Source organism: Ambystoma mexicanum, chromosome 10 (assembly GCF_040938575.1).
Source record: "Ambystoma mexicanum isolate Mex_15411 chromosome 10, UKY_AmexF1_1, whole genome shotgun sequence".
NCBI lineage: Eukaryota > Metazoa > Chordata > Amphibia > Caudata > Ambystomatidae > Ambystoma > Ambystoma mexicanum.
Genome location: NC_090932.1, coordinates 516,347,913 through 516,363,415, shown reverse-complemented (window position 1 = coordinate 516,363,415; position 15,503 = coordinate 516,347,913). Strand labels below are relative to the sequence as shown.

General features: G+C 45.4%; 1 protein-coding gene across 3 annotated transcripts in view; it reads left to right on the top strand.

Annotated features, from left to right (window-relative positions):
* The window catches only part of WDR53 (WD repeat domain 53), a 230,326-nt gene extending 218,157 nt beyond the window's left edge, over positions 1 to 12,169 (top strand). For 2 of the 3 annotated variants that reach the window (XM_069618064.1, XM_069618065.1), the window contains one exon: positions 11,498 to 12,169. In XM_069618064.1, the coding sequence (XP_069474165.1) occupies positions 11,498 to 12,121 (624 nt within the window). In that variant the 3' untranslated portion in view covers positions 12,122 to 12,169. Of the gene's footprint in view, positions 1 to 7,056; positions 7,126 to 11,497 lie in introns of those variants that run through there. The other variant, XM_069618066.1, reaches the window with a different exon arrangement.
* Positions 12,170 to 15,503: the final 3,334 nt, after the last annotated feature.

Below are 15,503 nucleotides of genomic sequence, written 5' to 3'. Positions count from 1 at the left end.
TCTATTTAGGCTGAATTTCCTAACCTAGTGAGTCCCCCAGCAGCTTTGCTGGATTTTTGGGGTTTCTTTTTTTCTCCTGCCAAGAGTGAGACTTTTACCCTCACTCTTGGGCATGACTTGAGAGTGTTTCTGTGACTTGCTATGTGCTTATGGGCTATGGGGTATTTTTTCCCCATAGGCTATCATTGGTTTTTGAATGTGTGTTACACAGCACCCTCAGTGCAGTAACACAGGGGTGTCATAGAGACCCCCAAACATAGACTCCACACCCTGGGACTGACTACTGTCTCCCTGGGTCTGTAAAGTCACCATTGACTTTACTAGTCTTAACTTAGGAACTTAACCAGTACACACCATCATACTGTGGAAGTACTGGTAGGGGCAATTAGATTGCCCCTGGGTCTGTTGTCGAGGGGGTACTGTCCCGTCTCCCCTCGCCGAGTTTCTGGCTGGTGGCAGTGGATACCACAAAAATATTCCACCGGAATATTTCCCAATGGGATTTCCCATTGATTTTAATGCACCACTTTTTGGTGCAATGTTAAAGATACCGCCGGTTTATTTATTTAATATAAATTCACCGGTTGGGATTTTTTGCCAGAACTCGCCGCCAAAATGGCGTCTAGGTTCACTTCAGTAACCCTGAACCCGAGTCGAGCCTTTGTTCCACTTTTGGCGAGCTTCTGCACAGAAGCCCTCCAAAGTGGTGCCATTCTGTCTGGGTACCACAGGGGGTGTGGGAGGGGGTTTAGGCACCCTGGACTGAGTTGCCTTGCCAACTCATGTCGCACTCCGATGTGATTGGCCCAAGTGGTGAGCCGCCCCGCTCACCACTTAGCATGTTTGAGTGACAGCTAGGCTGTATGAATGGGGGTTTGCTGCATAAAAGCAGGGTTTTTGGAACTGGTTCTTCAGAAGTCGCCACAGGACCTAAGAAGCCGAAGAGGGAGAAGCCGAGCCGACCTGCCAAGACGACACCACCGGTGGAGCCCTGCGGAACCGTCTCACCACTTTTCCCAACGAAAGAGGAGATCTCCCGCCCGGAGAGTCTTCTTCCCTTGACTGGTGGGGACAACCAGTTTCTGCCTTCTTTTCGCCGCCCTGAAGCATCTCGTGGCCGCCTTGCCTGTGCCAAGCACCCCAGCAACCGGGATACCACTTTTTACCTCAACCGCGAAAGAGGGGTGACATCCCTTTAACCGGAAAAACTCCACGGCTGGTTTCTTCCCTGGTAATGCAACGACCTTCAGCTTTCCTCCACGACGAGATCTTCTCCTCCTCTGGATGACGCCGCGACTTGCACCCACTACCAGGAACAACTGCCACCGCTGAAGGATCCTTTCCATTTTAAAGGTACCGTGTTCCGCCCGGCTTCCCATGCCACCGATTGTACGGGGTAGATTTAGCCCTCGGCTCTCGACCCTGGGTAAGCCTGGGACACCCTAACTAAACTTTTCTAAACTTGGAAAAACCTTTTCTACTCACCTGTAAAGACTTGTGACATTGTGTGATCTTGGGCATCTTTTCGCCTGGCTTTCCCTAGAATGGGCCTGGCAACCGAACTTCCTTGCTCCTCAATAGACTGTCTTTCTAAACTCACTGTGAATCTCTGAAAAGTGTTTTGCCTTGCTGTTTTCATTACTTTTACCTTTTCCCTCCCGTTTTAACTAACTTGTTGGAGTGCCATCTAACGTTAAGCGCTCACCTCTGTTTGGAAATAAGTGGTGTTAACTTAGACTTGTCCAACAAATAACTAGGGATGTACATATAAGTAATAGTGACTGTGTTTTGACTTACTTACCTTTTCTGTGCTAGTGTAATTTATGAGTGTGTCTTTTTAATAAATAATTATATACCTTTACACCTAGCTCTGGTCAGTGTTTGCTTGTACTACTGTGCCTCTGTACCTATTGGGTATGCTCTGTATACTGCCTAACTCTTCTTGAGGGAAGTCTGACTGCTCAGCCACAGCTACCAGGTAAATCTGGGTGGTGCAGACTGCTACCAAGTGGGTTTACTGCCAAACACCTGTAGTCTTAAATCTTTTGCAGTGGTCCCAGAGGGAACTGCACAGGTTTCTGCCTAACATAATCAATAAAGGATTAATAGTTTGCTCTAGTCAATGTATATGTGAGGTCGTCCAAAGCAAAGTAAGGGGTTTGTATATCCCATTCAAGGAAGAAGGAATTCCATATAGTCCCAAACTTTTTGGAAGTTAATGAGTGCTTATCCCTAATTGCATTATTGTGAACACCTGTTTCATAGCAATAGCAATTGAAGTCACCACCTATGATAATTCTTGCCGAGGGGTGTAAAATCAGGCCCTTTCTAATACATCGTTCATTTCCTCAATGATGATCTCAATGGGAGTGGACCATTTATTCCAATAAATACAAACCAACAGGAGTATCATGGAAGGATCCAAATCATCTTTTATAATAATAGCGAGTATGGAGTCAGAGCTACTAATCCTCTCAATGGAGCACTGGAAGGAAGAGTTGACAAGTATGGCCAAGCCGCCTGAAGGGCGACCCTCGGTACCTCGCCTTGCAACCTGAATAAATGCTGAATATCCGTCTATCGAAAAGGAGGATTGATTCATGGTTTCTTGAATAAAGATGAAGTCGGGTCGATTAAAGTGATTTAGGGGATACCATTTTTTAAAGTTATTTATACCACAAGAATTCCACGAGATAATGTGGAGTCGGAGTCGGTTAAGAGTCTTTCATCGCCTTTTGTTGGTTTGACTGCGAAGCGTTAATAGGATCCCTCCAAGACATCTCCTTTAGAGCAGACATGAATGACATAAACTGTTTCATTGTATTGGCATCAATAGTTGCAGAGGTACCCTGGTTCGCACTATCTGTAACACTTTGTTATCAGAGAAGTAGTTTCTAGATAGCTTTTTGCATCCTCAAATGATTAAAAAAATGATATAGTTAAGCCAATAAATGCTAAGTCATCAGAGTAATCCCATAGCATCTTCATAATGAAAGGAGACATAAATTTACAAATCATTCTGTTATTAATAGCAGCCAATTTCAACCAGTCTGTCGTCAGATCTAACAATTTGCAAGGTGGGAATGTCCTGAAAAACATTCATCATGAAGGTGCGGTTCAAGCGAGCCTTACCAAAGCGAGCTTCATCGCTTTCCCAACCCATAATTATAGCAGATTTTGAATCATTATAATTATGGTTGGTTAGAGATTCCTGATTATCCATTGTGGATTTAAGATTGGTCAGTTTAGGACACTCATTGGCTTGTGAGCGTTGTGGACTCAAAGTTGGTATCTTAGGGCTAGTTCTTTTTCGCTCTGAGTTCGTTGTTTCACAAATAATTAATTGATCGCTGATTTCAACATCTTTATCTGGGGTTTTATCTTCAGACTCGCTTGAACACGCTCCCTCCAGGTTTTTAGTTTGAGTTTCAATTGGATTATTAGGACAAATGGTTGTTTTGTTTTCCCTTTGTCCATTGGCTTTACCCAAAATCACTTTCGCAGTTTTTTTGATTTTCAACATTGGATAATAATTGGAGAGGGCAGATTGAACTTGGTGTGGAGCCTCTGCAATTGAGTTGGGTACCATACCGAGATCAATGGTTCCCCCTTCCTCTTTATCCATTCCCTTTTTTACCTTAGATCGTGATTTTTTTTGGATCCTTGACAGGATAGTTCTGTTATCAAATCCTCTTTTTCGTTAGTTTTTTTGTTTTTTGGTAAAGAGTTAAGAGGTACTTTGAGGGTTGAAGCAGTCGAATTAGACTCCGAAAGATTCAACAAGGCCTTAGATTCCTCGCTCAACTGATTCAGGTCAATGATGTTATCTCCCTCTGAGAGGTTGCAAATATCTTTCATATGTGAGTTGTATTTATCGTTTTTATCACGTAGTTGATTCTTTGTTTTTTTTTTTTTCTTGTTTTCCTTTTTGAAGTTTAATTAAAAGATTTCTCTTTTGGGCGCGGGCCAAGGCCCTTCTTTGTTTTTTAGGAAGGGCAATAGAAGGAGCTTTATAAGGCACCTCTTCAATATCAAATATTTTCTTTTATTTCCTGAGGAATAAGGTCAATAAGATCAGTTAGAACTGAAGGACTATCTGGAGGAGCCCTTTCCTCTACACAAGGAGTCGACAGAGATTCTTTGTTAACTGACTTGGAGAGTGTGGCAAGATTATCTGCCATTTCCCTTACAAGAATAGTCAGAACAGCGAGGTTGGACTCATTGGAATTTTCCAAGTTCACTGCTTCTGGGTTCACAACCTTTCTGATTTGAGAGATGGTCCTTCTGTCACTACCTCGGAGAACAATTTAGTTTGAGTACCTATATTTTGAACATGAGACATCGAATCTTTTTTATTTATGATGGAAGAAAACATGTGACGGGCAAATAACATGCCCTCCATTTTACTGAGAGTACTCGTGAGGTCAGACATTTGCATCTGTAAAAATTTTATTTCCTCATGAGTCTGCTCATGACCTTTGTCAAGTAAATTAAGAATTCGGGTCATGACCGGAAAAGATTCGAAAGAGTGTTGCAATTCGACATTCCATTTTTCTTGTTCAGTGGTAAGGCAGTTTGGCTATGGATGAGTTTCACAATGGATGGACTTGTTAGGATCAAAACTAGGTGCTCTATTTCCTTCGTGAGTAGAAGGATATTGGCGAGTATAGATCAGTGGTTTTTCCAGTATCGGGGAACTATTTGCCATCGAGGAGGGTCCTCCTAAGTTGTTATTTCTGTGGGTGTTGTCCCCCCTAGAGTATGTGCTTCCTTCTGTGCACTAAAGTGTGAAGGTACAGAATATGTATATGATTGGGGATTATTAAATTGAAACACATTTTCAATCCCGTACTTGCTTTTATTCACTGGGGTTGAGGGTTCATTGGATAGACAAATCCGTTTACCCAGTTCTGTCTCAATTGCCGGGGCTAGTATGGAGAAATCGGCAGTACGGGGATCAAATTGCTCAATTCCCATTATTTTTTTTATTTCTTCTCTGTCTAGACTCTGATCTGAGTTACAGTCAACATTTTCCCAATCCTTTGAGGAGATTTCATTGACTTCTTTACCGACAAAAATACTGATGCAGTTTTAGAAGCTATACTTTTTCCTACCAGATTGGTTGGAGGGGTCTCGCAATCGATGTACACCGACCGTTTTTTAGGCAAGATTTGTTCTTCAGAGTCTTCGAGGGCTATGACGGCAGGGACATCTTCATTGGATTTCTGCAAATCATCACGATGAGTGCCCTCTGCCGTCAATTTAGTGGACAGAGGCTGGTTTCTTGGGTCCCTGTACATTTTTCAATTCCTGTTTTTTGTTATACTCAAAAGAAGCAGGTGCGAGGATAACTTTATTCTCGGCGTTGCTCTCTGGTCTTAGAGCCGCTATTATCTTTTCAGAGAGCAAAATGCTGCTATGAATGGAGTCGAGAGGACGTTTAGATTCTATGTTCTTCTCTTGATCAGGCCAATTTAAGGGCTTTTCAGAAGACGGTTTAACTTCGTTAGAATCCACCTCCTATTTTTTTAGGGTTTAATAGGGTCTTTTTTTTTTTTTTTACACTACGGAGCCCCTCTGCCATGATCAAAACAAATCTAGATGCAATGGGAAACTTATGGGGCAAAGGACAGTGCAAACAAACTAGAGTAGCTCACTAAGTCACCCTTTAAACAAGATTTGACACACTGTAATACAAGGGCATAATAAGTCACCCTGCCACCAAGCCACCTTACCGCCTAACAGCCCAACAGCCACACTTCGCAGGCACTTCCGGATGCGCGGGTCCGAGTGCTAATAAGGAAGTGGCCTGTGGGCTTGTGGGCGGACAGAGAGGTGGGTTCGGGGGGGCGTGGCTAAAGGGGAGAAGAGAAGAAAGTAGCGTCAGTAAGTTGCACGGAACACAGAAACCCGTGGGAAACCCGCGGTCACTTCGATAATGGGACATATAGAGTTCACCAGTAAATACCCTCTAAGTATGTCCAATGAAGTCCAATGATATGCGCGTTGAGCACGAAATTCGAAGCGGATGCTTCCTCTTGCCAACGGCGACAGCACCGTAGGCAGCAAATCCAGCAGAGCAGCAGAACAGCGTATACAGCCCAACAGCCACACTTCGCAGGCACTTCCGGATGTGCGGGTTTCAGGGTCATAATTGGTGATGGCTGTCAACATCCTGCAAGTCTGCAGACGGTGCCACCCAGAGACCGGGATGGAGAGGTAGCTACCTTTTTTAGGTTTCTTCTGATTTTGTCCTGTGGTGGCCTTCCATTTTGGATAGGTCTTATATGTGCTTTTGTTTAAGTAATTTATATCCACGTTGCCCCTTTGACGGCCCTGGAGGAATGGGATGACCATGGTCCGTATGGCTCCTAACTGGGCAGGAAGGCCATGGTACTTAGAACTTCTGAATCTTTTGAACAGTCCCTCTCCAGCTGTTCTGTGCCCCATCTTTGATTTACAGTGTGGATCAGATAAGATGGCGGGGGAATGGGGGAATGGGCCAAAACCACAAACTACACATGGCCTCTTCTTTCTTCTTGGTGAACACCCTGGATGGGAATTAAAAGTGTTAGAACATTGTTGCACATTCAATTCTAAACCCATACTTTCACTTTTATTCTTGGAACTGCAGAAATACCCATGTATCTTCCACCACTAGCCTGGAGGAATTATGGTTTATTTTTAAAATGTTTATTTTTCTCTTAAAATTCAGAATTCCTTAATATAAGAGGCTTCTCCTTTACTTTTACCTTCCAACCAAATGAGTGCCTTTTTACTTTTTCTGATTTTCAAATGAGTTTGTCATTGTTGCACATTTAATATTTAAGGTTGCTTTAACAATTGTTTGTATTCTTCTGGTGGAGTTTCAGAAAAGTTAGTTTTGCAATGAACAGAAAAAAAGGAAGGGAAATAGTTTATTTACCTTTTTAAACAACTAACTACCTTGGATGCGCATCCCTAACTACATTTCCCAGTATCCAAAGCAAAATGTCTGCCAGCACTTCTTTTGCATACTACGCGTCATCGTCGTCAATATCTTTGTAACGAAAGGCTCTTAAGAAAACAGCCTTCCAGAGCGAATGCGAGTCACAAAGTCCTTAATCCACACATGAAGCTCAACAGGTATTGGCTTCTTCAATTTCAAATGGGCTTTTCAAATTACGTTGACTACGTTTCTCCTTCATAGCAATTCTAAAGTCAGCTGTGCATATACCGCGGGTCACGGGTCACGAGTCACTTATAAAACTACAATAAGGTGACACCGGCATACGCCACAGCTCTCCGCTCACGCTTCACTTCAAAGCAAATCAGAAGTAACGCGAGGGTCGCATTAAGTGAATTTCGTAGCATAGCCAAAAACAAACCGTATCGGAAAGAATACTTGAATGTTGACTTCTAATGGCTTAATAGTCTATTTCTCGTGTGCCGCGTAATCTTCAAACGCGTTGGTTGAAATGCTATCTTTAGCGCAAATTTCCCTCTAGTATCTCCGGACTGTGCTTTCAAAGTTTACATTAAAACAGCTCCTAGCTCGCCAACAAGCTGTGGTCCCACCAGATTTTTGTAGACTGCTGAAAACTTCAGATCTGCTTCCTCTTCTGTCTTCTTATAAACTTGAAAAAAGGGAAGGCCTAAAGGAGATAAACTAAAACATGACTGATTTCCCTAAAAGAAATGATGAAAGGCAGTTTAGAACGGACTGCGAGGACAATCTGCCCTCTACACTCCAAACTGGATCTCTGCTGAAGGAATCCGCCATCTTGGCCTGGGTTCGAGCCCAATTTAACATTTTGAATGCTCAGCTCTGTAGATCTGAGGAAAGGCATTAAGGAAAAATGACAACCATTTAGGATTGCAAACCAAACCACAACCATCCAACTTTTGCGCCTTGCTGACTGTGTGTCCTAGATCTTAGCCTCACCCTTCCTGCATGACCCTTAATGTCCCTGACGCCTTCTGAGGCTTCTCGCTCAAGCAACCTATTTTTAAGATGGCTATTGCATCGTGTCACAGACAGTTAGTTATACAGGACGTGTTTGCTGTGTCTCTTAAGAAATCAATTATTAAAATTGATTTGAAGTGTTGTGCATGGCTTTTCTTGTAGGCCGGCTTTTTTTTATTACTGAGGGGAAATATGTTGGTGCTTGATAATGTTTGCACTGTGACTGCCTGTGGGACTACATATTCCAACTTGCGTGCAGTGCTTTTGTGTCCTAATCAGGTGGGTGATCTCTGGCGCGTTGGAGCCAGTTTGCACCGGTTCGTGTCCGGGCATGCCGACGTCTTGGCAAGATTTCTCTTTATCGCGTTGCTCGTAGGTGATGGCGAAACTTCAGATGGCATCACTTCTCCCCAAAGGGGAGAACCTTTCTGCGAGTCTAGGGAGGTGCAGCTGCTAGCCAATAGTCCCCCTGGGGGTGGTCATGTGTGGGAGAACCTCATGGGGAGGAACTCCCCTCCTGGTAATAAGGATTTGAGTCTGAGACACAGCCCCATTAACTCCCGACCCCACAGAGCAATAACACCCAAACCTTCTCTACCTAGGATACAGTCTGACTGTCAGACAATCTCGCTGTAATGAGTACAGGGACAAAGAGGAACCTGAGCACAGTACAATCCAGTAGGAAGAGTGCTCGACCAACTGTTGTCAATAGAACTGACGTTACAGTTGGCAGTCCCTGCTATTAAACCAAACCGCAAAGAGACATTATTCTGTTCTGAATCCTGAAGAAGAACCCAGCGCGCAAGGACTTGGGTCAGTTGGAATCAAAAAAGGATGGGAGGGTCCAGAAGATGAGACCAACGTGATGGGTGTACCTAGTCGAAACACACACATACGTTGGAGAGGTCAGCAGAGTGTCGGTAGTAGCAGTAAAAAGCAGAGAGACCATCTTGCAAGTCAGCAGGACATCTACAGTAGTAGTAGGTGGAAAGCGGAGGGCAAGCAAGAGACAGAGGAAAGGCAAAACTCGTCCAGCACACTAGCAGCCAGGGAGAGGGAGACCTGGAGAAACTAAGGTGAATCTATCGAGAAAAGATTGAGTGAAGTTGAAAAGACTGCGCGTGGGGCGCCCAGAGAGATTCTTGATAGTTGGCGGAGAGCCGGCATAATTGAAACCAAAAAAATGTGGTGGCATGACCTGTGGTGGGTGGACCGTGTGATCTGGGAACGGCGCTGAACCCTTCAGCACTAGCCTACCGTGGAGCTGCGTAGGCAATTTCATGAGAAAAACAGCCAGAAGAGCGAGCAATACGATACCTTGAAGGGATGGACAGTCGGGTCAGCATTGAACGCCCAACTGCCAGACTCGGTAATGCCCCCGTGGCGAGGAGCATATTGCTATTAGTATCCCGGCCCGCAAGACCGGGGTACTAATAGCATACTTTTCTGTTCTGTTCGGAACAGAAAAAAAAAATGTCCAAGGAAATGGCTGCTGGGAAAGGGAAAACTGGGTCTTTTTTTTTCCCTTTCCATGGCGGCCATCGGAAGCAGACGCGCTGGGAACAGAAGTGTTCCCAACTTGTTTGCTCCAGAAAAAGGAGAAATCAGAAGGTAAGTTGGGTTGGGAGGCCGGGGCGGGAAACAAAAAAAAAACACATACCTGAATCCCTGGCGGGGGCGATGGCGGCCTCCAGCCGTGTGGAGGCTCGTAGCAGGGATGGCCCTGCTTCGCGCCTCCTCGTTGCCTGAGGGACTGCCACGCCCCCCAGCCGGGAACAAAGGAGTTGAATCCCTTTCGAGGGAGTCCCGGCCGGGTAATGCCCCGGCGATGGCCAATCAGAATGTGTTACATTCTGGTTGACCCTCGCCGGGTACTAATCAGATATACAGTACAATACACTCATGGATGGCTGCTTTGTCCCTGAATGATAAGACCGAGCTTTTGATTCTGGGATCTGGCCCTATGCTAAAATGGTTGGAGCCTTGCTGCAATCAGTTTCTAATTGCTCGCTGTACTATCTCAGTGGCATCCTGTGTCAAACCTTTAGGTATATATCTAGACTCCCAACTCGCTCTGCAGAAGTATACTCTTCATTTGAGGTCTACTTGTACCTTATTTATCAGAGAAAAATAGATCTCTATTGGCCTGCGCAGTAACAAACTCCAACAGCCTGCTAGCAGGTACCTCTCTTGCCAATCTTCAAAAACGTAAGACTATCCAGAACAGGGCGGTGACGGCCATTCAGGGCCAAGGCAGGAAGGATCATGACACTGGCAAGATCAGCAGTTCACTGGCTTCCAGTCAAGCAGAGTATTGACATAAAATCTTTAATGCCGGATGGGTAATGCTCCTTGGTACCTCTGCGATTGATTGACGGTTACTCCGAGTAAGAGATTAGTCTGCTCTAATGGAGTTCATAAGTTTCTGCAGGCACGTGTCAAATTGCAGACATTTGGGGGAATGAGGTTTGGTGCTTGGGCTCCATGTTTCTGGAACGGTCTATCGTCTTCATTACGTGCCATTCCTTGTCTGACTGAGTTTAAGAGATAGATTAAAACATATCTGTTAAGTAAGAAACATCAAGGTTTAATTACCTTGGTGTTTGCCATATCTGTGCAATATGTTTTTGTATTTCTTTTTCGTGTGTTTCTTTGTGCTTCTATATCTGCATAGCTGTCTTTTGCGTATTTTAAGTGCGTCCTGAGGCTTGTGGCGCATTAAGATCATGAAATAATAATAAAGACCGTCTTTACAATTCTATGAGTTGGCAGCAGTAAACAAACATCCGCTCCCTCTGGTTCGCATTTCCAGGACTAGTGTCTGCAAGCACTCGTGGGGGCTAGTGTTTGATTATTGCTGCTTGGGCGTTCAAGCCTAAAAACGCATGGCTGGGTTATAAAATGGAAGCCTGCACATTGTAAGGAAAAAAAAAGGATGTAAAGTGGAACACAGAGTTGCTGATGCTCCCTCCATTAGAACATTTAGCGTTTCCAGTTTCATTGAATTTGTTTTTAGGGTGTAGGCAACATTTAAGGATAGATAAAGAAAAGGGTGACCACCCCTTGAGAGTAAACGCATTTAGGGCCTGATTCAGGGAGCGTTTTCCAATGGGATCGCACCACTATAAAATGCTTCTGTGAATCAGGCCTTTAGTGATGTTGGAGAAAACAACAAAAGCTGGAGTTTAGATTCCATCCTCTTGGCCTGATGGTCCCTTCTGCTGTAACAAGAATATAAGAAATTCAACTGTCCTAGTCAGCATTTCTATCCAGCCATGTCACCAATGTGTTATTTGTGTCCCAACAAATCTGCAGAAGCTGATTTCTGTCGTGTACCCAAACCCTTTTCAACTCTACTCTACCTGTGCAATTGCAGTTGAAAGTTTGCAAAACTAGGCAGGCAATTGTGCACCTCTGCACTGCCCAAACTTGCACTGGAAGATCTGTACAATTCTTTGTAGAATGCCTTGATTGGTTCATGTTTAGCATACTGCTGAATAAAATAGTTTTGAGGGACCTTTTGAAATTGCTTCTTTATCTTTTGTCTTGAAGGTGATGCTTTGGAATCTTCAGAAAACACGCCCACAGTATATTGTGAGCCTGCAGCAGCTCTCGAAGGAGGAGGAAGATGAGGAGGAAGAGGTGGGACAGCAGCTCGATGATGGACAGCTCTTCAACCCACCACTGGCCCATTCACTTAGTGTGGCATCTTGTGGCAACATCTTCGGATGCGGTGCGGAGGATGGTAGAATACGCATTTTTAGGGTGACTGGTCCGAAGTTTGAACTTGAGCTTGGCTTTAAAGGTCATAGCAAAGGTGTATCTCAAGTTCACTTCCTGAACTTCCTACCTGTCCCCTGCTGCCTGCTCTCTGGAGGAAATGATGGAAAGGTGTGTCTGTGGGATATTGGTAGTGCAGTAGCGAAAGAGCATCCAAATGCATTAAGATATGGCCACAGGCGGAAGACCAGGCGAAGTTCTTGCTCCAAAAAGGATGAGAAGCCCAAAGCAGAAGGTGACAGTCCTGTAGATCGTACTCGAATGTCTCCAAAGGTTACTGTGGAGCATGGGGAGAAGGTGAACTGGATAACTGGTGCTGAGATAAAGGGTTCCAAGCTGATTCTAGTAGCAGATCAGAGTAGCTGTATCTCTGTATATCCTCTGACTGGACCTTAAAATGCACTGGGCTATAATAAAGTTGAATGGAGTTTGGACTTTTAATAATGGTACTCATGGTATATTTTCTTGAGTGTGTGAGTAAAGTGGCCACAAACATTTGGTGCAGGCAGTGTGTGCGTGTTCTAACAAGCCTTACCAGAGAGGCTAGGATTTACCGTCCGTATGTGAACTTTTCCCCCTCTGGATCATCATTGTTATTCGAAAACACAGATTATCTCCACCCATATGCAGTGATCTCAGCACACTTATTAAAATAAGGGAGCAAATTATTTCTTACATATGTCCTAAAAATTCCATGAAAATTAACTCCTGGGGCTCATGATTTTCTACATCCATCAGAATACGTTTGCTGACACAGGAGATTCTTACATATTAAGTAATATTAGACTGATTTGAAATAACAGTGAAAAACGACTACGGCTACTTGAAGGCAGCCAGATGTTCCTGACTCCTAACATGTATTTTTCCCAACCCTGACTGTGAACACTTTTTTACTGCTTTCCCAATCATTATCTCAAGTCAATTAATTTGTAGTTCGCTTCTATTTGCTGCCTAGGTAGGACTTTATTATAGTGAAGGTAAACGTTTCAGTGACGGATGAACATGCTCTCTGTATTGGTTGCTTTCTAGATAGCCATGCCTTGGAAAAATGTTCATTTCATCAAAAAATGTAATCTAGAATGCTAAGAGAGGGACTAAGGCTGAGGGCAGAATTGGAAAAAAGAACACTTGTTCTCTGGCTGCATCCCAAAGATTGGAGGCCTTTCACTCCCCCTTTCCTCCATACCGTATGGGTGTCTCTGATAAGTGATGGAACCCAAGCCTTTTGCACGCAAAATTAATTGCTTCCCCTTTGATTTGCAAGTGTGCAGCTGCGGGCGTAGCTGAAGGCGTAACCATGCTCCACCAGGCCTGCCATCTGGTGCCCCACATCAGTCCTATTTCTATGCATTCTTCCCCATTCCTTTCTCTATTTTTTTCTCTCACTTGTTCCCTGGTGCATGTTGCTCACAACTTCAGTCTCTGTGTGTCCTGCAAGGGTTCCTTCCTGACTTCTGACCCCCAAGCACTCTGCGTGGAGTGTGTGGGGCTCAACCACCAGTCCGGACACTGCACCATATCGGGGGGACTCCTTCCCGGGGAGGTCTTGGGCCGGGAGAGGTTCTTTTGGATCCACACAGCAGGGCCTTTAAGGTCAGTTTTGCTCTGGTTGGTAATGAGGGGTTGGTTGTCTCTAAACTGGAAAACTGTCAGGGGGCCTACCAGCTTTATCACCAGGTCAACGCTCGAGGAGGGGCGTGCATATATTGATATTTATCGCGCTCGTACACAAGTGTTTCAGAGCACGACGAGGCAAGGGAAGAGAACAAGGAGAACAAAACAACAATCTTACTAGGCCCAGTGACATTGAGAACGCGCAAGCGCATGGGAGACGGAAAGGGTAAAGTGCATAGGAGGGGGGGGGGGAGTAGAAGGTGCTGAGCAAAAAGGAATAAAAATAAATAAAAAGCAACAAACAGTGGTAGTGCGGCCAGCTAGTGCCCGGTTTAAGGCAACAGTGTGTCTGATAAGTGCAGAAAGAAATGGGGCGCGGGGCTGTAGGGTTACAGATACAGACCCCAGTGCAAGGGATTGCCAGGAGGCAGTGCAGATGGGTGGCAGGGTAAGCAGGTACCTGGGCCCGAAAGTCGGAGGGTGAGCGGGTGCATGATGCTTAGACAGAACAGATCAGCAGGGCAGAGGATGAGAGAAGGTAGAAGCGGAGAGGAAGGTCTTGATGTGCTTCCGGAACCGGAGATGGTTCTCCTCAAGTTTCAGAGTGGCAGGGAGGCTGTTCCAGAGGGAGGCCAAAGACCAAGATCTACCCCAGCTCATTTCTTTGAAAAACGACAGACCCTGAGGCAGTTGGAGCTGAAGGAGTGACGAGCTTGGGAGGGAAGGTATTTATGGAGGGACAGCTGAAGGTATTTTGGACCCAGGACCAAGAAATCTTTGTAGACAATGCAAAGGGTCTTAAATTTAATCCTTGCAGCCACTGGGAGCCGGTGAAGAGATTTCAGGACTGGAGAGATATGATGCCAGGGCTTGATGCCAAGGACAAGTCTTGCAGTCCTGTTCTGGATAAGTTGCAAAGGGCAGAGAGTAGAAACAGATAGATTTAGAAAGAGGTTGTTTCAATAATCCAACCTGGAGAGGACCAGGGCTCCAGAGACTGTGAGCTTCTAGGGGAAGGAGAGGAAAGGCAGAATACCTGTGAGGAGGTGCAATGGGAAGTTTGACTTTTTAGAGACATCAGAGATGTGGGCAGATAAGGAAAGCGTGGAGCCAAAGATGACCCTGAGGTTCTTAGCCTTGCAGGTGGGGCGGTAGGAGGAGGTCCAAGGGAGGCCGGCCAGAGTGTGACAGAAAAGGAGGGTGAAGGTGTGCGGATGAGGAGGATCACCATCTTGCTGGCATTCAGGCAGAGATTGTTTGCGGCACACCAATCCTGAATGGCAGCTAGACAATCTGAGATGAGAGAAGTGGTGGCAGAGGGAAGCCTGAAATGAGCCGAGCGTCATCCGCATAGCACTGAAAATTGGAGCAGAAAATGGTAATGTGGTGGGCGAGAGTTGCCAGGTATTGGTTGAAGAGCCAGGGTGAGAGGTTAAACCCCTGGGGAACACCGCAAGTAGAAAGGGAAATAGATGAAAGGAAGGACCCAAGTTGGACCTGGGAGGGTCGATCAGAGAGGAAAGGAGTCAGCCACGCCAGAGCCTGATCGGTGATACCCAGGTTGTCACGGCTACGGTTGAGCAGGATGGTATGGTTGACCGTGTCAAAGGCAGAAGAGCGATCGAGCAAGATGAGGACCGAGGGGATGTTAGAGTTCAGGTTGGAGAGCAGATCTTCACGGATGTTCAGGAGAGCAGTTTCTGTGCTTCTGGAAGCTCTAAAGCCAGACTGATGGCCATGGAGAAAGTCAACAGAATCAGAGAGAAGGTTAAGCTGCAAGATGGCCAGCTTTTTCATGGTGCTTTAACAAGCCTAGGCCTAATGGGGTAAATCCTCAGAGAGCTCGTAGGTCCACAGAGGTAACAATCTTTGGCTCAAGGACCCAGTTGTGCATTCTCAAGACTGCGCTTTCCAAAAGATCCTGTCATAGCAAGCTCCAACAATGGCAGCTTGGTGCAAAGGTTCTAGGCAGCACATGGCCTCTGATTGCTACGGTGCCTATAGGCAGATCTGGAGGATGGCATGTTCCAGTTCTACCCTGTGGGATCAATGGATTTTCCCCATCCGCCAGGGTGAAGGTCTCCCCTGCAGGTACCATGGTGCATCTCTTAATCCTCTACCGCCTGTTCTGTGTTACTCTGCCTTGGGTGACTCCCACAGCCCC